Source organism: Stegostoma tigrinum, chromosome 19 (genome assembly GCF_030684315.1).
Source record: "Stegostoma tigrinum isolate sSteTig4 chromosome 19, sSteTig4.hap1, whole genome shotgun sequence".
Lineage (NCBI taxonomy): Eukaryota > Metazoa > Chordata > Chondrichthyes > Orectolobiformes > Stegostomatidae > Stegostoma > Stegostoma tigrinum.
Window position 1 is genome coordinate 33,030,387 of NC_081372.1, and position 22,228 is coordinate 33,052,614.

Sequence of the window (22,228 nt, forward strand, 5' to 3'; positions counted from 1 at the left end):
ACAGGAGCTGCTTGATTGATTAATATTTTCCAAACTCCAGACAGATGTAGCGTATTTATAATTGTCCAATTTTTTTCTCTTAAAATATGCTGCCTGACCAATCATAGGTCATAGTTAAACCAACAAGATTGATATATGGGTTCCAATATTTAGTGCATGTTTAGTCTGGTTTTTCATAGTCGATAGTATTTCAAAAATCAAGTTGTTACATACAAAAAAAATTGAGGACCATGTCAAGCATGGTCATACACCTTAACTTATAAAATGTCGTAGGCAACCGATGGTAATACAATGACTCCGTTAGGCATGCTATAATTTGTGTGAGGAGGTCAGTCATTTGAAATGTTATAGTGGTCTTTTGGCATCAGAATACAGTATCAAAGCTGCAGTTCAACTCAACATAAAAATGTACGGTTAAGCCTCAATGCATTCTTCTTCAAATGTAAGAATGCAGTTCCATTAGTTAGCAGCAATTTCTTGCAAGTGTGCATGTTTATTTGAAAGTGGAATTGCCAGAAACAATCATAATAATAGCATTTCCACGGTAAAACATCAATATGAATAAATTTGTTTAATTCTGTTGCACCAGCACCACACATCATTCTCTCACATTATAATACAAAAAGAGCAGGAGTGCTTCTAGGGATTTTCTATTCACTCACTGCATACGTTTTCTCGCCCTGGTTATATTTTAACCAGAACAATAACAATTCTGACAACTTGTCTTACCAACCATAGATTTTGTGTAAATTGAAACAATTCCATATTTAGTAATTCGGTGCAAATTTTGAGTTGATCAGAAAAAATACATTATGTCAAAGCATTTCATTTTGCACTTATTAGGATAATTCACAAGAACAACAATGTAAATGGAAAACAACATTTGTATGGTATGTGAGGAGAATGTTGATTGGTTGGCAAGTGAATGGTGATAGCTAGACACATTATCATGTAGAATCTACCAGTTGTAGATGGTGACCAACAATTAACTGCAAAAGCTTTGAATAAAGTTTGCACCATGCAGATTAACTGACTGGCCAAGGCTTTGTCCTAAGAAAAGAACTGGTAAATAGTTGACACCGATCTTGTTGAGTTGAAACAGGCATAGTATATGTATGTATCTTTACTTCCTGCCAAGAACTGACCCTGTGTTAATGTAGACAGCTTCCAGTAAAGGTGAAGTCCAGTTCATGTCAATGTGTTACACAGGGAGCCCAACTGACAATCCAGAATCAGTTTTCAGCATGATTATTTGCACATTCAGAATTATTTAGCAAATGTCCAATCACGGAATCACGTCTGATATTGGGCACTGGTTTGGGTTTTGCAAGTGGGGATTGGTTGGATGCAGTAAGTACCCTGCTTGTTGCGAATAGGCAAAGGGATACGCTTTTTGATATGATTCACGTCTTTGAGACATGCAACCGACACATCTAGCATCACATTGGCAGTGAAATTCATACAGCATTTTTACCCATGATAGGCAAAATGTCTTGATAGCGGTTTCCTCTTAGCGGTGAATTCATCACCAAAGTTGTTTCTGAATCGTAGCAGCATGAAACAGCTAGCTTCACATTGCTCAAACTGTTGAGAACCTTACTTTTCCAGATTAGGCAGATGTGGACTGTATAGCTTAAGTGAGTGGGCACAAATTGTCAGGTTGAGTATATTGCAGGAAAGTGTGAACTTGTCCACTTCAACATGAAAAATAGAAAAGCAGCATTTTACTTTAAGGAGAGAGATTTCAGCTCTAAAGTATAGAGAAACCTGGATGTCCTGGAATGTGAATAATAGAAAATATAGCATACATGTATAGTAAGTGATTAGGAAAACAAATGGAATATCCTAATTTCTTGCAAGTTGTACAGGTATTGGTGAGAACATATCTAAGCTGTGCTGTATTGTTTCGGTCATCTTATTAAAGAAAGAATGATTGCTTTAGAAGGAATTCAGAGAAAGTTCGCTGAACTAATTCCCGAGGGTGAGGAAATGATCCTATGAGGAATTGGAGCATGAGCACCCAGTTTGCACTCATTCGGATAATTCATAAGAATAACAATATAAATGGAAAACAACATTTGTACAGTATATGAGGAGAATGTTGATTGGTTGGCAAGTGAATGGTGATAGGTAGACACGTTATCATGCAGAATCTACCAGTTATAGGTGATGACCAACAATTAACTGCAAAGCTTTGAATAATGTTTGAACCGTGCAGATTGCCTTGACCAGCCAGTTATTGTCCTGAGAAAGGAACTGGTAAACAGTTGACACCTATTTTGTTGAGTTGAAATAGGCGTAATATATGTACGTATCCTTACTTACTACCAAGAACCGGGAATATATCCACTGGTGTTTTAAATGAATGAGAGCTGATCTTGTTGAAATCTGCAAGATGATGAGGAGACTTGACATGGTGGATGCTGAAAGATTGATATCCCCTTACCGGAGAGCCTAGAAATAGGGAATGTAGTTTAAAAATTCAAAATGTTTAAGATATGATGAAGAGAAATATTTAGACTCTGGGAAGAGTGGGTTGTGAATTTTTTTGCCCAAGAGGAAACCAGAATAGGGGTTGGATTATTTAATATTTTGAAGGCACCGATGGGTAGATTCACAAGGGAGTTAAGTAGTTTTGCAATAGAAAAGTGGAGTTGAAGCCACAGTCAGGTCACCTATGATCCTATTGAATGGCAGAGCAGGCTTAAGGCCTAATTGCCTTCCCTTCCTAAGTTGTATGAGACAACCATTACTTATTCTTGACCATTTTAGTTTGATAGGAGTACTTTCAATTAGATATTCAACTACCTGTTGGTAAACAATTACTTAGTCTATTGGAAATTCATATAAAAGCTCATTGGTTAGATGCAATACATTAAGCAGGAATGAATGTACGTGTAATCCAGTAACTCTGGAAGTGCACAGTGTCTTTTCTACTGAACATTTTCTGATTAAAAATATTTTTTGGGAAACTTAAGTGTTAAAATTTTTTTGGTTGTTTTCAAAGCTGTGCTTGTGGAAGTGGTGAATGAAGTTTACAGGAGACTAGAATACTAAACACAAATTGCCAGTCTAGTAATAAATGACAAAACCTTTAAGGATGCTGGTCACAGTGGCTCAACTGCATTATCATGCACCAGACTTATTGAGTAAAAGCTGAACAGATGTGCTTGCAGTAAACCAGGATATCAGATTTTTCAGAACATTTTAAAAACAAATTTAATTAAAACTACATGTTTGCATTTCAGATTTTCCATATTAAAGTATTGTTGGTTTTCAAATGAAAGGCTTGTTTTGAATTAAGAGGACATAAACTTGTTTACCATAAAATACGCTCCTAGCCTGCTAACTCACTGTTTAGTTTGAACTTTTGTGTTTCCCTCATACAATGAACATTATCTAGAATGCCAGCATTTGCAGATGCTCTGTTATGGAACTGCATACAATGAAAGGAATTTTAAAAGTCAAGTTCCGATTTGGGACATAAAGTTTGAGCAAATATTCTAGTATTGTTACATGTGTAGAGTTTGATTCAAAGGCATCAACCTTTTTGGCTATTATTGTTGTTCTATTTTATTTACATCATAAATTGGAAGTAGATGTAATGTCAGAAAGTCTCATTATTGGTGACTAATCCACCATAGATACATAGATGTCGACAGCACAGAAAAAGGCCCTTCAGCTCATTGAGTGCACACCAGATAAAAACAACTGACTCTTCTAATTACATTTTTCACCACTTGGTGGATAGTCTTGTATGCTGTGGCATTGCAAGTGTACACCTAAATACTTGTTAAATGTTATGAGAGTTTCTGTCTCTACCACCCTTATAGACAATGGGTCCCAGATTCCCACCACCTTCTGGGTGAAAACATACTCCTCAAGTCCATTCTAGACTTCCTGCTGCTCGCCTTAAATCAAATTCCCCAAGTTCTTGATCTCTCTATGACACCCCTCAGTCTCCTTTACTTTGTGTGATCATAATCATGCCTTTGCAAAAACTCTTATCTTTCATTTGTTCTGCAGGTAGCAGGCCTTCAGGTTGGGAGGAAGATTTACTCCATCAATGAAGATTTGGTTTTTCTGAGACCAATTTTGGAAGTGGAGACAATTTTAAATCAGCTGCACTGCAGTCGGAGGCCACTGAGGATGCTGATTGCAACAAAACCCAAAGAGTGAGTCATCTCATGTGACCAACAGAAGAAATTTATGCAGGATTTCAATGTGCCTGCTATTTGTACTTCACGTTAGTTATGTAATCAGAGCATACCAATTTCCGTAAACTGCTTGCCATTTGAAAGCACTATCTGGCAGATGAGATCATTGCAACCAATTGCATTTCAAAAGCTTCCTCACTCGATTTGCGTCAGTCTCAAGCTTGTTTATTTTGGGTTTTGTGTTGGATATTGGAATATTTCTACATTCACTGTTATATTTTGCAACTTTTTGATTAATCATACCTTATGTTAAAAATAAACAAATTTAGGCAAGCGCAACAATCGTGCTGCACAGCATTCTCAATTGTGCTGGTCTACCTTTTTTTTCCACTTCCTACATCTAACACCATTATCTTAATGCTAATTTTACATCAGTTTCACTTCAAACCTTTGTAAAGAAAAGCTTCATCCCTTCAAATGGGTTCTGAATCCAAGTCAGGTCTCAAAGTTCAAATGACAGTATTGAAACTTACTGTACTTTTTAGCAGCTACTCAAATTTCAGTAATTTTTACCTTCTTTTTTCTCAGCCATATCTATAAACAGCAAAAATCTTGAAAACACTTGACTTAGATGGATGTGAAAAGGGAGCTTTGCTGCTATGGGAGAATCTAGAACTAAGGGTCATAGTTTAAAAATAAAAAGATTCCCATTCAAGACAAAGATAAGGGGAAAAAAAATCCCTGAGGGTTGTGAGTTTTTTGAATTCCCTTCCTCAAAAGACAGTCAATACAGAATATTTAATTTTTTTTAGGAAGAGGTAGATAGATTCTTGATTCCAAATGGATGAAAAGTTATTGGGAATATCCTGGGATGTATAGCAAAGGTAAAGATCGGATCAGCTATGATCTTATTGAATGATGGAGCAGGCTGAAAGAACCAAGTGGTCTACAGTCACTCCTTGTTTGTATGATCGTATCAGGGTCACCAGTATTGAACTGGACCAGCCAAAATAAAACTAAGACTACCAGAGCTGGAGCAAGCAACCCACCTCTTGCCTCCTCAAAGCCCTCAATAAGGCACAGTGAGGAGTATGATACATTTCTCTCCACTACATGGCAGAAGGCAGTTTCAACAATGCTCAAGTAACTAGCCACAATCCGTTAAGATGCAGCCCACTTGAAATCCCAGCGTCTGTCACTAAAGCACAGTCACAGCATTGTGTCTCATCTACAAAATGTAAAGAAGCAACTTGTCAAGATGTATTCGACAGCACTTTCCAAATCCGAGTTCCCTTCCATCTCTAAGGACAAGAACAACAAATATTGTATTGAAGTATTGTCTTACTATTGTCTCCCTATTCTAGACCAATTTAAACAGAGAATAGAAATTATCATTGGAACATCCAGTAACATCTGATTATCTCACTGAAGTCCTTGAGACCAGGGATCCCAGGTTGAAAATAGTTGTCTGGTCATTGGGAGAAGATACAATAGATGAATGATGTCCAAAAGCAGTTAGGAGTTAACGTATCTAAGTTAGCAAATTAAGGGTGGAACTAAGCAAAGATGAATGTAGAAGAATGTCGTGTATGTCTCAAAAATGGAAAGTTTAGACCACATGCTTATTAAGAAATCCACCTGGTTTTCCTCTTAAAATAATTTGAGTAAAGATGCTAGAATACTTGGGCTAAAACTGCATCGTGTTCATTTGTGATTTTGCTCTAAGATAAATGATGACAGCAAGAGTCCCACTTATGGTCCTGCTTTGTGATTATGCATTGAAAGACCTCTTGCTAACAAGACTGATTTAAGTTGTTGCACTTGAAGTGTGAGATTACACCAATAAATACAAAGTTAAGATCAACTTGCTAATTGTAGTTACTCAACATTTATATTGCATGTTGATGCAGGATAATCAAAGTTCCTGACTCCTTGGAAGGACTGAGCTTTCAGATACGTGGAGCTGCCCCACCTTTTGTTCATGCAGTTCTAAAAGGTAAGACATGCAAGTCAGGAAATTAGCATTGGATTTTACAGATCTTAGCTAACATTGCCTTGGATGCACAATCAATTGTTATGAAAATTCAGAGGTGATTATTATATATTATGTGATTTTAACAGAAAAAATGGCCCCTAAAAACTTGGTAGTTGCTTTTGACATTGAATACAATTGGTGCAAGGACCTACCGCCATCGCAGTGATTAGCATTTGGCTCATGGAAGGACAATTGCACTTTTTGCAATAATGCTCAGTTGCACAGGATAGTGTAGGCAAAAAAGGCAGGTAGTTGTGGGCATGGCCTATAGCCATAGCTTGGAAAATGTGAATTAAAAGAAGACTATCACAGTAAAAAGGTATTGCAAAATCATTTTTTTAATGGATAATTATATTTTAAAATTGCATTGGAAAATAATAATTCTTAAAAAATTAAAATGTCAACTTATTTTAGAGCAAAATAATTTATTAGTTTGAAAACGTGATAATTTATAAAGGGAATATACAGAGCAGATGTTGTCACTTCACTCTGGACTGCTGTGAGCTCTGAATTGTGTAACAACGATACATAAGAATGATGGAGAAATTCCACTAACAGTGCCTCCACTATATTCCCCTGATTCAAACAGTCGTCAAACAAATGTTAGTATCTTTCTTGAAGCCAGTTCTAAAAGCATTCAGCCAAAAATCCTGCGAAATCAAGTACAAATAGGAGGACAAAGAAATTGTGATAATAGTATTAAGTATCACTTTAAAGCATGGCAGCATTGACAGTAATGATTGGGAGCCACGAGATAAGAATGACAACAAGTTGTCAATTGAGCTTGGGGTCCAAATGCTTAAATGATGAAGAAAAGTGATGGCAGTAGGAATAAAGAGCAAATTCTACACTTTGAACCTCATTATCTCATGGGATGTCCTTCCCTATGTGCTCAAATGTGGGTTACTCGGCCTAGTCAGTCACATGAAGATCCACAGCAGAAACTCAGGACCTAAAGTAGGTGTGTCAAAGAAAAGCACGTACATGTGTGCACTTTTGAAATTTGCAGGCCTCACCTACGCCCAATTGTGATGAGTGCTGAACATTTGCTACTACTGGTGCTATAAAATCTGCCCCAAGATATTTACAGGATACATACGTACAACAGTGCCAAATGGATCTTAAATTGGATGCCAGTTGGAGAGATCAATCAATTGCTCTTATTGTTTTTTTAGATAACATTTAGAAATTATGTTCTTTTTTGTAGCTGTGAAGTGAAAGCATTGATTTTTTTTTCCTGTTACACGTATGGTGCACAGCTTCTGACCAAGTGGGTGCAATTCTGCATGGGGATACAGCAATATTTGCACAGGCTGTGTGTACATATTTGGGACTGATGGAGGTGGAGGGTCAAAATACTGTGAAACGCTTGGTTTTTATTTCCCTTTTTTCTTTTGATTCTCACTTTCATTCGAGCTTTACTTCTTATGCTGAGAACTCGTAGAGGTAGAACCCAAGTCCTCCCACCTTCTCTCAGCCAATGTGCTGTCTTAGTGCCATTCATTCTCCCCCATTAGAACACGGGAGTTTTAATAAGACCCCAGAAACCTGGAATTGTGCTTAGCTGGCATTCTGCAAAGTTTCTTGATTTTGAAGGGATTGCATTTGGCTTGCAGTTACAGGTCGTAACATTGCACTTTTATGAGATGATTTTTTTTTTCTCCTCTCCCCCTCTCCCTTCCAAGAATATGGAATCAATCTCACCATGTTGAATTGGCAAGGCAAATTCCACACAAGGTCTATCTGGCTCACCTTCAGTTAACAGACAAGAAATTTGTAGAAACAGATTATTCATTCACCTTGCCTCCTGTATAGATTTATTTTCTCCCTCTCTTTCTGTCTTTTCTGTCATGGTACGTTTATGCACTTGACAAATTCCTGAGCTCAACTATAACATAGTACAACGCATTATGTCATTTTTTTCTCACAATCCACACTAAATGCAAGTTTCAACATGATTTACAACATTTTTTTCATTAGCTTTCTAGTATTACCAAAAATGTGTTCGTCCAGCGCTTCGACAGAAAGCTCAAAATACAGCTTTTATAGTTCTACAATTATGTGAGCCTTAACCTTCAAACATTTGGATGATGACCTGCAATTTAACTTCCTTTGATCAATAAAGAAGTTTGAACTTGCAGATAAATTGCATAATTGTATGTAGGTGAGGAGGAGGTGTGAAGACTCCATTTTTGGGAAAATGCAATATGTTTTATAAGTAGCAGAAATATTGGGTGCTACAAGTGAGAAGCTTTTAATATTTTTTTCTTGTTTGAACACATTTTTGATGTCCTTGATTAATGATGGATAGGATCTCAACTTTGTACTAAGTATACAGTCAAGAATCTGCTTTATTCAAGTGTATTAACGACTTGGTATGTATTAGTAGGGTAACAATATCTGGTGTTCAAATCAAAAGAGTGAAGCTGCATGTAATTTGTTAAACATGATAAATAAGGTTAATGACCACTTTTGTCACTGCCAAATTTGGTTTATTATCTATTTCAATTTCTAAGTTAAAAATTTTCTGATCACCAAAACATTTAAATATTTAGTTTGAAAAATCATTCTATTTTGCTGCCACTATAGCATTGTAATGAATAGATGGCATCGGAAACTCTCTAAAATTTTGTTCAAAACATAGCTTTAAGTTGATTAATGCAGTCTAGCTCAGGTAAACATCTCAGTGTAAACTGTGATTAAAGCATGAAATTTGACAGTATTAAGTCTTCTCATATTTACTAGCATCTAGTCTTTGCAATCTAGTAATAGTACTTGTCAATTCAATTACGGTGTAGATGTAAATCTCTTCAAATTATTCATTTCCAATGGACAGGATTTGACATTACCATCTGCAGAATACCATGTATAGCTGAAAATTTCTGCCTGATTTTCATTTGTTTACTTTATTTGGATTATTAGAAAAGAACCCAGAGGTGTTCCATTCTGTCATTATTGGAAATAATTGAATAGTGAATGTTAGGTTATATTAAAAGGGCTAAAAGTGTGCAGATGGTTTCATGAAAGGCAGGAGTGAATGGGGTTTGAGTCCTCTTAATATCTAACTTGGCATAAAGTCTACTTATTTCTCATTCCGTCTTTGTTTAAAGCCTTTAGGATTCTTCTGTGTTAATAGGAATATATAAATGCAATTGTTGGTTATTCTGCAAAACTTGGTGTGAAGATGTAATTATTTCCTTGTAGAAGAAGTGGCAGATAAAATGAATTTCCAATACAAAAGCACACAGAATAGCAATTACCAAGTATATTGCAAATTCCTTCCTCACTGAACAAGCCAGTGGTTGGTCAAATCCACCATTTCCAATGCAATAGCATGAATTTACGTCTTTACTGTTCCACTGTTGCATCTATCCAATGCTGTAACTCCCATTCTCACCTGCATAACTCCTTATCATCCCTGTCCTCATCAAACTCTGGATGTTTTCTGTATTCCAGAGATTCTACATTAAGATTCTTACCCTCAATGGCAATTCTAGCCAAGAGTTTTCCAATTCTTATTTGTTCTATTGTGTGCCTTCTTCATTCCTTCAGTAGGGCCTTAGAGGTCCTAGTTCAGGATTGTCTTATGCTTAAAATTGAGGTTCACTTAGCAGTTAAGAAAGCAAATGCAATGCTAGCATTCATTATCAGACAGCTAGAACGTAAAAAACAGAGATGTACTGCTGAGGTTGTTTTTCAGACTGGAGGCCTGTGACCAGCAGTGTTCCACTGGGATCAGTACTGGGTCCACTTTTGTTTGTCATTTATATAAACAATTTGGATGACAATTTAAGAGGCATGTTTTGGAAGTTTGTGGATGGCACTAAATTTGGTGATACAGTGGACAGTGAAGACAGTTGCTAATATTCCAAAGAGATCTTGATCAGTTGGGTCAATGTGCTGAGGAGGGGCAGATGGAGTTTAATTTGGAGAAATACAAAATAATGCATTTTGTAAAACAAACAAGGGCAGGAAATATACAATTAATGGTAGGGCCTTGGGTGGTATTGTAGAACAGAGACACCTCAGGATTCAGATACATAATTCTTTGAAATTTGCGACACGTGTAGACAAGGTGGTTAAGAAGGCATTTAGCATTCTTGCTTTCATTGCTCAGATCTTTGTGGATAGAAATTGAGACACCATATTGAGGTTGTACAGGATGTTGGCGAGGCCTCTTCTGGAATATTGTTGATCTGCTATAGGAAGGATATTAACTTGAAGAGAGTTCAGAAGAGATTTGCCAGCATGTTGCCAGGAATGGAGATTTTGAGTTAGGCTGGTTAGGCTGGGACCTTTTTCCCCTGCAGTGTAGGAGGTTGAGAGGTGATGTTATAGAGGTTTATAAAAACATGAGGGGTACGGATAAGGTGAAGTACAAGGGTGTTTTCCCTCGAGTGGGAGAGCTCAAAACTAAGGAACATATTTTTAAAGTGAGAGGAGAAAGATTTAAATAGGAGATGGAGGCAACTTTTTTTACACAGAGATTGATTTATATGTGGAGTCAATTTCCTGAGAACGCGGTGGATATAGGTACACTTAGAACATTTAAAAGACATTTGGTAAAATGCATGAATAGGAAAGGTTTGGAAGGATATGGGCCAAATGCAGACAAATGGGACTAGTTTGGTTTGGGAACGTATTTGGCATATGCTGATTGGACTGAAGGGTCTGGCTTCATGCTGTATGATACTATGGCTGCATAAGAGTCTGGTCAGATTGCATTATGAATATTGAGAAATTTTTGGCCTCTTATCAAAGGAATAATGTTCTGGTCTTAGATGGTGTCCCAAGGAGACTTACAAGAATAATCCTGGGAATGAAGGGCTTGTCATATGAGGAGTGGTTGAGGACTCTAGTTCTGTACTCAATGGAATTTAGAAGGATAAGAAGGGATCTCGCTGAAATTTGCAGAATACCGAGAGGTGTAGATACGGTGGAAGTGGAGAAGATGTTTGCGCTCGTAGGAGAGACTGGGACACAAAGGCATGGCCTCAGAGGAACGGGACAATCCTTTAGAAGTGAGATGAGGAAGGAGTTCTTTAGCCAGGGGATGATGAATCTGTAGAACTCATTGCATCAGAAGGTTGTGGAGGCCAAGCCTATGAGTGGCTTTAAGACCGAGGTGGAATTAGAATTAGGTTTATTGTCAAGTAAAAAGTATAAGAGTATGGTGAAAAATTTACAATGTTGTCCCTCATAGCACTGTTGTAGGTACGAAGTTCCTAGGTACAAGTCTTAGAGAAATAAAAAAATGTTACGTTATCTTACAGTGATTCATAATATAAGTTAGAAAAAACAAGAAAACAAAGTTAACATGATTAACATTACAGATAATTAGGACTTTGATTTGTAAGGGGATCAAGAGTCATGGGAGAAGGCAGGAGAATGGGGCTGAGAAACATATCAGACATAACTGAAAGTCAGAGAAGATTAGTGGACCAAATGGCTTAATTCTGTTCCTATATAATATGGTCTTCCAATTCAATTCTGCATCATTTACGGTTTCACTTTTAGTGTCAGTATTTCTTCCATCTGGAATTTATTTAACATCTCGAATTATCAAGGTTCTCCCTGCCTTCAAGGATTTATGGACCCTGCTTCTGCTGTGTTCACATCGGTCTTCTTACCTTACCCACTACTATGACATAAACCATTGAAGATCTCCAGTTCTAATGAGCCCTGTAAAAATGTAAATTGGCAGTTCAGGTCAATGAATGAGTTATTCAGTTTCTTAATAGAAACCTTACATGAGCAATGTGAGCGTGAGTAGGCATCAAGTATTATTCTATCATATCTCACTATTTAAACATTCTGCTTTTATAGTCTTCCTATGAAAGTGGACAAACTTACAATTTCCCACTTGATGCACCATATGCCAAATTTTTTGACCATTCACTTAACCTATCTATATGTCTTTGAATCATATTTGTAGCATCAACAAATTTTGTTACAATGCACTCTGTACATCTTCCAAGTCATTAATGTACATTATAAATAGGTGAAGCCCAAAAACCAATCCTTGTGGTACTCCACTGGTTACTGTTTGCCAACTGAAAGTGACCAATTCTTCCATTTCTTTGTTTCCTATTAGTTAGCCAATTCTCTGTCCTTGTGGACATATCAGCCGCAACACCTTGAGCTCTTATTTTATGTTGTTAACTTAATATTATCAGATATAATCGGCTTGTTTCCTCTTGAGCAGTAGAGGCTGAGGGGAGACTTTACAGAAGTATATAAAATTGAGATGCATAGATAGGGTTGACAATCAGAATTCTTTTTCCCAGAGTTAAAATATCTCATACTCGGCAGCATGCATGAGGGCGGAAAATTCATTGGAGAAGTGAGGGACAAATTTTTTGCATAAAGTGGTAGGAGTCTGGAATGCACTGCCAGAGGTGGTGGCAGAGGCAGATACAGTGAGGGTATTTAAGGGACCTTTAGATAAGCACATCAATATGCAAGGACTGGAGGGATATGGACTAAGGGCAGGCAGAAGGGTTTAGTTTCATTTGGCATCATGTTCGACACAACACCTTGGACTGAACAGCCTGTTCCTGTGCTGTACTGTTCGATGTTCTAAATAAGTAATGGAAATTCAAATACGTACCAGTTCCCTTTTATCCATCCTACTTGTTATATCCTCAAAGAAGTATGACTAAACTTGTCAAACACATTCTTGCAAGCAGACGGTCAAAATAATTTAATGTTTTTCTAAGTGTCCTGCCACAACCACATTAGTCCTGGGTTCCAGTGTATTCCAAAGACTGATGTTTGGCTATTTGCCCACAGTTTTGTATTTTATCTCTTTTGTCTCTTGAGTAGGGGCATTGCTTTTGCTGTTTAGCAATTACTGGAACATTTTTGGAATCTAGCGAACTTACAACCACTGCAGTCACTTCTTTCTCAAACTGTAAGCCATCTGGTTCAAGGACTTATTAGTCTTTGGTTATAAAAGTGTACCTACTATTTCCTCTCCAATGATAGTATTACTTTAAATTTTTCCCTCCTGTTTTTCTCCTTGATTTTCTACCATTCTTGGAATGCTTTGAGCGTTGTCTGCAACGACGACACATATATTTTGTCTAAATCTATGTTTTTCTATGTGATCCATTAATAATTCCCCAGTCTCAGCCTCTAGGGGACTAATATTTACTTCGACTATTCTGTCCTTTTTATGTGCTCATAGGACCTCTTGCTGCCCACTTAATTTTTTGGTAGTTTTAGGTACTAATTTCTCCCACTTCATTTTTTAGCCATCCTTCATTGATTTATAACAGTGCACTAATCTGACCAACTACATACATACTTCATACATTGTATGCCTTTACTTTTTCAATTTCATACCATTCATCTGTATCAAGTCTTTCTTTTCAATGGAATTCAGCTTTGTTGATGATTATGAATGCTCCTTAAATGTCTTCTAATGCGTCTCCACTGTCTTACCTTTCCACTATTTTCCTAGTCTAATTGAACCAAATCTGTCTTCGTAACTTTGTAGATGAAGTTTAAGGCATTAGTTTCAGTCACAAACTTCTCGCCCTCAAACTGTGAAATTGTATCATAATTATCCTTGCCTGCAGAATCTTTGTACGTTGAGATTGTTAATTAATCTTGTCTCATTACACCTTATAAAGTTTAAAATAGCCTACTCTCCAGTTGCTTCCACCAAAGTTTTGTTTGAAATCTGCATCGCGAATACATTCTAGGAACTTTACATGAGCACTATCTTTGCCCCATTTGTTGTGTCCAATGTATATGAAAATTGAAATCGCCCAGAACTTCAGAACTTTCCTTATAAGTCCCCATTATTTCTTTGTGTTTTCTGCCCTGCATGTAGCTACTGCTATAGAGTGGTGTAAATAGTTCTTATGAGTGACTTCTTTCCCTTGCTTCTCCTTATCAACATTAAATCTAATTCCACAATTTGCTCCTCAGAGCTAGCATAACTTGTCATTACTGTCTTGATTTCATCCTTTAATCTCAGAAATACTCCACCCATATTTCCTTCCTATATTTTTGAACTGTGAAATAATTTCACTTGCCATCAGCAACTTAACCTGAAAAAGAAAGCTTCTCAAACTAGTTATCTATACTTGTCACTGACTACTTAAAAAGAAACTGAACACTCGAGAAACTTGCTGAGGTTTGTATATTGCAACAAATTGTACTAGTAGAGTTCTAAGTACAATTAAATCCATAATTCTCAAACTGTCAATTTTCTGTTGCTTATTTACTGTGAGCAGTTTCTGAAAATGTTAGGAGCTAATCCTGATCCTATGATCCAATTTAACCAAAGAGAATCATTTGTAGACTAAATCTTTGTGCAATAGATTACAACAGGACATTGCAGAATACTGGGTAGGAAAAAGCATTGTGTAATGGTTATGGTAAAAGCTATTTATGTCTGAATACTGGGATTCCCAGAACCATTGACTGAAAGCCATATGCTTCAAATTACTTTTTGCCAAAAAATGCGAAACCTGTAAGCAGTGGGTGCGAGGAGTGACAGAAGATTGTGTACTTCAACACAATTCTTTGACTAAAGCTTTTAATGAGTTATTGTTTATGATTAGCTCTGGATGAGGGGGTTTTCTAGCGTAAAGCAGTCACTTTCAAAGCAGATGCCCTCTCCCTGAAAAACAACCGTGTTCTGGATTATTACATGGCACATGGATAGTGTACAGAGTAGACAATTTAGCTTTGACTTATCAAGATTTCACACAAGCTCCCAGGGAGTTCATTCGTGATGTCCCATCTTGTGAAAAAGTATTGAGTTATCAGTCTGTTTTATTCTTCTCCCCTTTCTTTTCTCTCTTTACTTTCTTCTCACACTCAGAGTTTAAACACTGCATCTTTATGCATGAATGTCAAGAAGGCCAAAAAAATTGAGGAAGTGAAAAATTGTGCCCACTGGATCTAATCTTAAAGTGTTGTTTGTTGTTACTGTGTGAATGTATTTTGACTTCATCCTCTTAATCCACCTAGTGTGTGTGTGAGTGCTCGCATGAGAAATATTGGGAAGAGTGTGAGAAGAATGACCAGGCCAGAATGTGGATTTCTCAATGCACAGGGTGACACAAGGAAGAGATTTATCAGCTTCCATTCATTCATTTGTTGACCAAAATCTTTTAATTGTTGTTCATTTCAGCTTCTATTAAACATAGCAGCTTTTGTTTATATTTTGAAATGGGCCTTTTAAGTGATAACTGTGAAATAATGCAAGATGTCCTTGATATTCTGTTCTACAGAAAATTTCCAGTTGTTAGTGGGGAATATTCTGGACAGATAGTGATGCTTATACAATGCATTCGATGTATTTATCTATGGGAAACTTTAATGGATATTATGTTGGAAAGGTAGTCTGAAAATGGGAGATCTTTCATTTCAATATTTGTTTCGTCTCAGTTTTTTTTAAATGCTTTTCTTTATTCTTCTATGGGATTTGGGCCTTGCTGGTAAGCCTCTTATTTGTTACCCATCCCTAATTTTCCTGAGTGACTGGCTCCCAAGCTCATTGCAGAGGGCAATTAAGAGTCAACCACAGTGCTGTGGGTCTGAAGCGATGAGTATGCCAGACAAGATTGATTGCAGCCTTCCTTCCTGACAGGACATTAGTAAACCAGATGGGTTTTTACAACAATTAATAATGATTTCATGGTCACCATTGCTAACTGTAGCTTATAGTTTCAGATTTTGCTGTGGCATGGTTTGAAACTGTGTTCTCTGAGCATTAGCACATGGGTCAGGAATACTTGTGCATAGTTACCACTGTGCCACCATATCCTCATTGTGAGGATTTTCCATTCCAGTTTGATAGTTGACTGCCCTGGGCAAATGCTACGAGCTGTAATTCAGCATAAGCCTATCAATGCAGTGCTTTTCAACATCTGTTGTAGGGTTCTGCAGTTTTAATTTTGTGGTCTATTTATAGATTGTAAGAATATGCTAAAATTCTGATTATCATCCAGGGTCTGGGGCTGCAGCAGCGGGACTTCTTCCTGGCCAGTGTATTCTAAAAGTAAACGGGAACAATGTTAGCAAAGAAAACTATACTGAAGTACTTGAGCACTTCAGTGCATGCAGAAATAATCCACACCATTTTCTGGTAAGTCACAATTTAATCACACACACTTGTGGGATTTTACTCTAACTGGATGTTAATTCTTGGTCTCATCACTGTATCATCTTAAACAAATAAAATAATATGATGGAGGATTACCTTCTTAAATCATAAGTCTTCCTGGTGTTGTTGCCTTTACAGTGCTATTTGGCATGGAATTGTGGGACCTTGGCCATTCATGGTGTTAAGTGAATTGCAGTAGCACTGCTTCATAGTAAGAAAGTGAAACTGTCAAGCAATCCAACTGAGCTGCAGTAGTTCTGGTGTTTACCAAAGGCTAGGTGACATTGCAGATGTCAGAAATGAGACAGTACACACAAACCACTCAAATTGCTGAACAATGTTTATAACATCTTCGACTAACTGAAGATGCACAAGTAGCTAAGGATTGGAAAGGGTTCATTTTGTTTGTCTTGCCAAGTAGGGAATCATTTGGGTTCTGGGATAGCTAAGGAGCTGTGAGAAGTGACAAGGTGAATTGATTCAAATGAAATGGTACTTATGTAAAGTGTCACCATTATTCTGCATTTAGTCGTTCGTACTTTCTACTATTACGTGCATGAATTTGTATAAATGTGAGATTGCAAAAGAATCACAAAGTATATTATGACAGAGATAGTAGGAACTGCCGATGCTGGAAGAAGGGTCCCGTTCCGAAATGTCAAGCTTTCCTGCTCCTCTGATGCTGCTTGGCCTGCTGTGTTCATCCAGCTTCACGCCGTGTTATTGCAAAGTATATTATACTTCGTTATTTATACACAATTGTACATAAATGTAATTGAAAGACAATGTCCTATTGCGCTTCCAGTTGTGAGAAATAGCATGTCTTTGTTTGGAAGAGCATGCGTGTATGAATGGATATGTCAGTCTGCCTGGAAAAATTAAGTAATGTCTTGAATTGGTAAAACATAAAGAATGTGTGTAAAAATGAAATTATCTGATGAAATTACCACAAATCAATAAAATTATTTTGAAATGTAGTCACCATTGTAACATGAGAAGCATGGCAAGCAACCTGTGCTTATCAAATTCCCACAAAATCAATATGGTAATTAGATTAGATTCCCTACAGTGTGGAAACAGGCCCTTCAGCCCAACAAGTCCACACTGCCCCTTGCAGCATCCCACCCAGACCCATCCCCCTATAACCCACACACCCCTGAACACTATGGACAATTTTAGCACGGCCAATCCACCTAGCCTGCACATCTTTGGACTGTGGGAGGAAACCACAGCACCCGGAGAAAACCCACACAGACACGGGGAGAATGTGCAAATTCTGCACAGACAGTCGGCCAAGGGTGGAATTGAACCCGGGTCTCTAGTGCTGTGAGGCTGCAGTGCTAACCACTGAGACACCGTGCCACCCTAGTGGTAGTGGATTTAGTGGTAGGTGAGCACTTTGGAGAGAGTGACCATAATTCGGTTACATTTAGTTTAGCAATGGAAAGGGATTATGCCACAGGGCACGAGTTATAGATGGGGGAAGGGCAATTATAATGAGATGAGGCATAGAATGGGGTAGCAAAATGCAGGGGATGGGGACAATCGAAATGTGGAGCTGGTTTAAGGAACAGATATTGCATGTCCTTGATAGGTATGTCCCTGTCAGGCAGGGAGGAAGTGATAAGGTAGGGGAACCGTGGTTTACTAAAGAAGGTGTATCTCTTGTTAAGCGAAAGAGAGAGGCTCATGTGATGATGAGACAAGATGGTTCAGATGAGGCGATGGAGAGCTACAGATTAGCTAGGAAGGATTTAAAGAGTGAGTTAAGAAGAGCAAGGAGGGGACATGAGCAGACATTAGCAGGCAGAATAAAGGAGGGGGACATGAGCAGACATTAGCAGGCAGAATAAAGGAGAACCCTAAAGCTTTCTATAGGTATGTGAGGAACAAGAGGATGACTAGGGTAGGAATAAGGCCAGTCAAAGAGAGTGAGAAGTTGTGTGTGGATCCTGTGGAGATTGGTGAGGTGCTAAACAAATATTTTTCATCTGTTTTCACTCAGGAAGAGGAGAATATTGTAGAAGAGAAGACTGAGTTACGGGCTACTAGAATTGAAACGATTGAGGTTAGTAAGGAGGAGCTGTTATCAATTCTAGAAGGTGTGAAGGTAGATAAATCCCCTGGGCTGGATGGGACTTTTCCAAGGATTCTCTGGGAAGCTAGGGAAGAGGTGGCGGAGCCTTTGGCCTTGATCTTTGAGTCCTCATTGTCTACAGGTTTAGTACTAGAGGACTGGAGGATTGCAAATGTTGTGCCCTTGTTCAAGAAGGGCAGTAGAGATGACCCAAGTAATTATAGACCAGTGAGCCTTGTGTCTGTTGTAGGAAAAATTTTGGAAAGGATTATAAGAGACAGGATTTATAATCATCTAGCAAGCAACAATTTGATTGGAGATAGTCAACGTGGATTCGTCAAGGGCAGGTCATGTCTCACAAAGCTCAATGAGTTTTTTGAGAAGGTGACCAAGCATGTGGATGAGGGTAGGGCAGTTGACGTGGTGTACGTGGACTTCAGTAAATCCTTTGATAAGGTTCCACATGATAGGCTACTGGACAAAATACGAAGGCATAGGATTGAGGGAGATTTAGCACTTTGGATTAGAAACTGACTTTCTGTAAGAAGGCAACAAGTGGTGGTTGATGGAAAATATTCAGCCGGGAGTCCGGTTACTAGTGGTGTGCCTCAAGGATCTGTTTTGGGACCACTGCTGTTTGTCATTTTTATAAATGACTTGGACGCATAGGTAGATGGGTTTGTAAGTTTGCAGATGACACTAAAGTCGGTGGAGTGGTGGACAGTGTGGAAGAATGTTGCAGGTTGCAGGGAGACTTGGATAAACTGCAGAATTGGGCTGAAAGGTGGAAAATAGAGTTCAGTGTGGATAATTGTGAGGTGACTCACTTTGGGAAGAATAATAGGAAGGTAAAATACTGGGTCAATGGAAAGATTCTTGGTAGTGTGGATGTGCAGAGGGATCTTGGTCTCCATGTACATAGGTCCCTGAAAGTTGCCACCCAGGTTGATAGTGTTGTTAGGAAGGCTTACGGTGTGTTAGGTTTTATTGTTAGAGGGATTGAGTTCCAGAGCCGTGATGTCATGCTGCAACTGTACAAAACTGTGTATGACTAGTTTTGTGTCCTGTCGATTGATACATAAATATTGGCCATGACACCAGGAGGAACTTCCACTGCTCCTTTTCAAAATAATGTCATGCGATCCTTTGCCTATTTGCTCAGGTGAATGCAGATAGGACTTTGTTTTAATGCCTCACCTAAAGATGACACATTGGATGGTGCTGTAGTTCTCCCTCAGTATGGCATTGGAATGTCGGCTTGATTTTTATGCTCAAGCTCTGGACTTGAAATGTCATATGACATGTTTATAGAGACCTATTCAATCTAGGTTCATCCAGCAATCTTTGTTACGACGGTTTGTGTCAGAAAATATTATAATTCCACATGGTGGTTGTAATCAGGGTGATGCATTAATATTCATACTTGCAGTTCTGATGGGTTGCTACAAAAATGATGCCAATATTTGTTGGGCCAAATAAATAATATTTTCATCTCTTCCCTTTCCCACCCGCCACCCCCCTCAAAACAAATCTGGTATTTTAAAACCCTGGTAATTTTAATATTTTGTCTTATCTTATTTCTCTTGTTGGGAACTCTGGTTTGACTGAAAACAATTAAATAACCCTCAATTCTGGTTTCTCAATCAGTTGTGTCAAAAGATTCAACTCTAGCAAATACCAAGAGCGTTACCCAGTAAAATAAAACAAAATACTATGTTTCTTCTTTTAAAACTTACTTGGGCTTGTACAAATTTAAAACCTCTAACTCTAATGAATAGCACAAAAAGTCCTAATACTTCTCGCTCTCTCATTTCTCAAGAATACATGCTCCAGTCAGTGGATATATAGGACTGTTGAAGATGTTGATGAGACAACACAAACAAAAGTCAACACAGATAGTTTCTACAGTATTTCCGATCTATCAATGAATGATAAATTGTTAGATGTTCCAGCCAATCAAACAAAACCATGTGGTCATATCACTGAGAGCAAACAGGAGGCAGGTATGTTGTAATTAATTACAAATGGAACTTGTTTGCTTAAACCATATTTTTAAACAGAAAGCTTGCATGTGTTCGATGTTGATTTATTTTTGAGATATTAAGTGCACAAAGTTTAAAATTTAGTTACATTGAACAATCAATCTGGTTGACTCCAATTAATTTCTGTTCAAACTGCTTTAACCCAAGTAGCATCTGATTGTGAAGAATAAAACTAGTAAGATGAAGTTTTTTTTTCTCTATTTAAGTGACTGGCTTCAAACAATTAAGAGTTCCATGTAGATATGATCATGGCATATGGAGATTTGTGCATGAAACTTGTGTGCATTATCAGATCAAAGTTCAGCTGCCATACATTGATATTTTCGGACCAGTATCTAGGAAATGTAAACTTACTGTGCACTGATCCATGAAATTTGAACAGATCAAGTACCTTGGTAATGGCTTTTATGTCCTGTCAGCTTTTACAGCTGCTGTGGAAAGGAAGATGGTAAACCACTTCTGTTTTCACTTGTAAGCTGCATTTCTTTTCTGTGGGAACATGGTCATGCAATGCTTATGAGCAATGTTGTCTCTCACAGCGAGCTGCAATTGGTGTAAACTGTAAAATTGGCTGTGGAGGGAAGACTCCTTTTCAGCAGGTTTGGCTGACTGCCAGTTTCAATACTGTATGCAGTTTCACAGTGAGCTTGCAGGTGACTCAGACACTTGTCACTTTCAAGCCTTGGTTTGATATTTGATACTTTTACTGTTAATGCAATTCCCTGGACATTCTATTTTGTCACTAGAGAATGGTGAGGATAGAGAGAAAAGCTGGTGATCTCTCTCCTGATATGGAGTGAAAAATGTTTATAAAATTTGTTGACTTGATATAAGGCCATCTATTGGAGCCCTTGAATTGTGCTCTAGGGAGTATAATCATTTACTCAACGTGCAATTTCAACTCAAATAAAAGCAGAGTGTTGTAGTCGCTGGACATCTGAAATAAAAACAGAATACTAGAAAAACCGAGCAGGTATTTTCTAAGCAAGAGTCATATTTGACTTGAAACATTGACTCTTTTTTTGCTTCACAGAAGTTGCTGGACTTGCTGTACTTTGTTGGCACTTGCTGTCTTTATTGCAATGACAGCTGTTAGTTTTACGTCCATGCATGTGAAAATGTAAATTGCAATCATTTTCTACATATCCTGATTTCCATCAAAAGTCACTTTGTGTAATTAAAATCTCATGCAATTTTTAACTTCAATTAATGCCATTCTTGATTTTCTCTGAAATTTTCGTGAATTCAAACGATTTTTCATTGTGAAAATGAGGAATTTCTTTATAAGAGGACGTGAGTGAAGATGGAATGATCGAAAGTGAAGAATTTGTTCTATGCTTTGTTGCATTTTTAGGATGCCCCAAGCAATGTTTTCTTTCCGTTTTCTGTGAGCTAGGTCACACAAACTCCTCAAAGCACTATTTTTTCGGAATGGGCAATTTACATTTTACAAATTACACTGTTAGAAATTTCTCCAGACAAACCGGCTAAGTTGTGAGTGGCTTGTTTTTTTTAAATATCTTATCCACATCTTTAGAGGGAACATTGATCCCAAGAATGACAAGCAGTTAATTATTTTTTACATCTGGTCTTTTCTTGTTTAGGCAAATGCCTGAAAGGCATTGCTCCAGATAAATTCATCGATTGGTTCAGATTAGGCATCTTGGTTCTTGGATCCTTTCAACTCTGTAGCAATAGAGTGCTGTGTAGGTTTGTATTAAAAAATATCAATCCATGATAGCTGGCTTCCAAAATGAGGGCAATTTCCTTTGGTTAATTCTGTAAATTTAA

At 37.7% G+C, this 22,228-nt stretch overlaps 1 protein-coding gene across 3 annotated transcripts in view; it reads left to right on the top strand.

Moving 5' to 3' along the window:
- Positions 1 to 22,228, top strand: part of prex1 (phosphatidylinositol-3,4,5-trisphosphate-dependent Rac exchange factor 1) — a 288,042-nt gene that overhangs the window by 214,796 nt on the left and 51,018 nt on the right. For 2 of the 3 annotated variants that reach the window (XM_059652808.1, XM_048549909.2), the window contains 5 exons: positions 4,027 to 4,175; positions 6,068 to 6,153; positions 16,164 to 16,300; positions 18,324 to 18,386; positions 20,215 to 20,398. In XM_059652808.1, coding sequence (XP_059508791.1) covers positions 4,027 to 4,175; positions 6,068 to 6,153; positions 16,164 to 16,300; positions 18,324 to 18,386; positions 20,215 to 20,398 — 619 coding nt within the window. The remainder of the gene's footprint in view (positions 1 to 4,026; positions 4,176 to 6,067; positions 6,154 to 16,163; positions 16,301 to 18,323; positions 18,387 to 20,214; positions 20,399 to 22,228) is intronic. The other variant, XM_048549911.2, reaches the window with a different exon arrangement.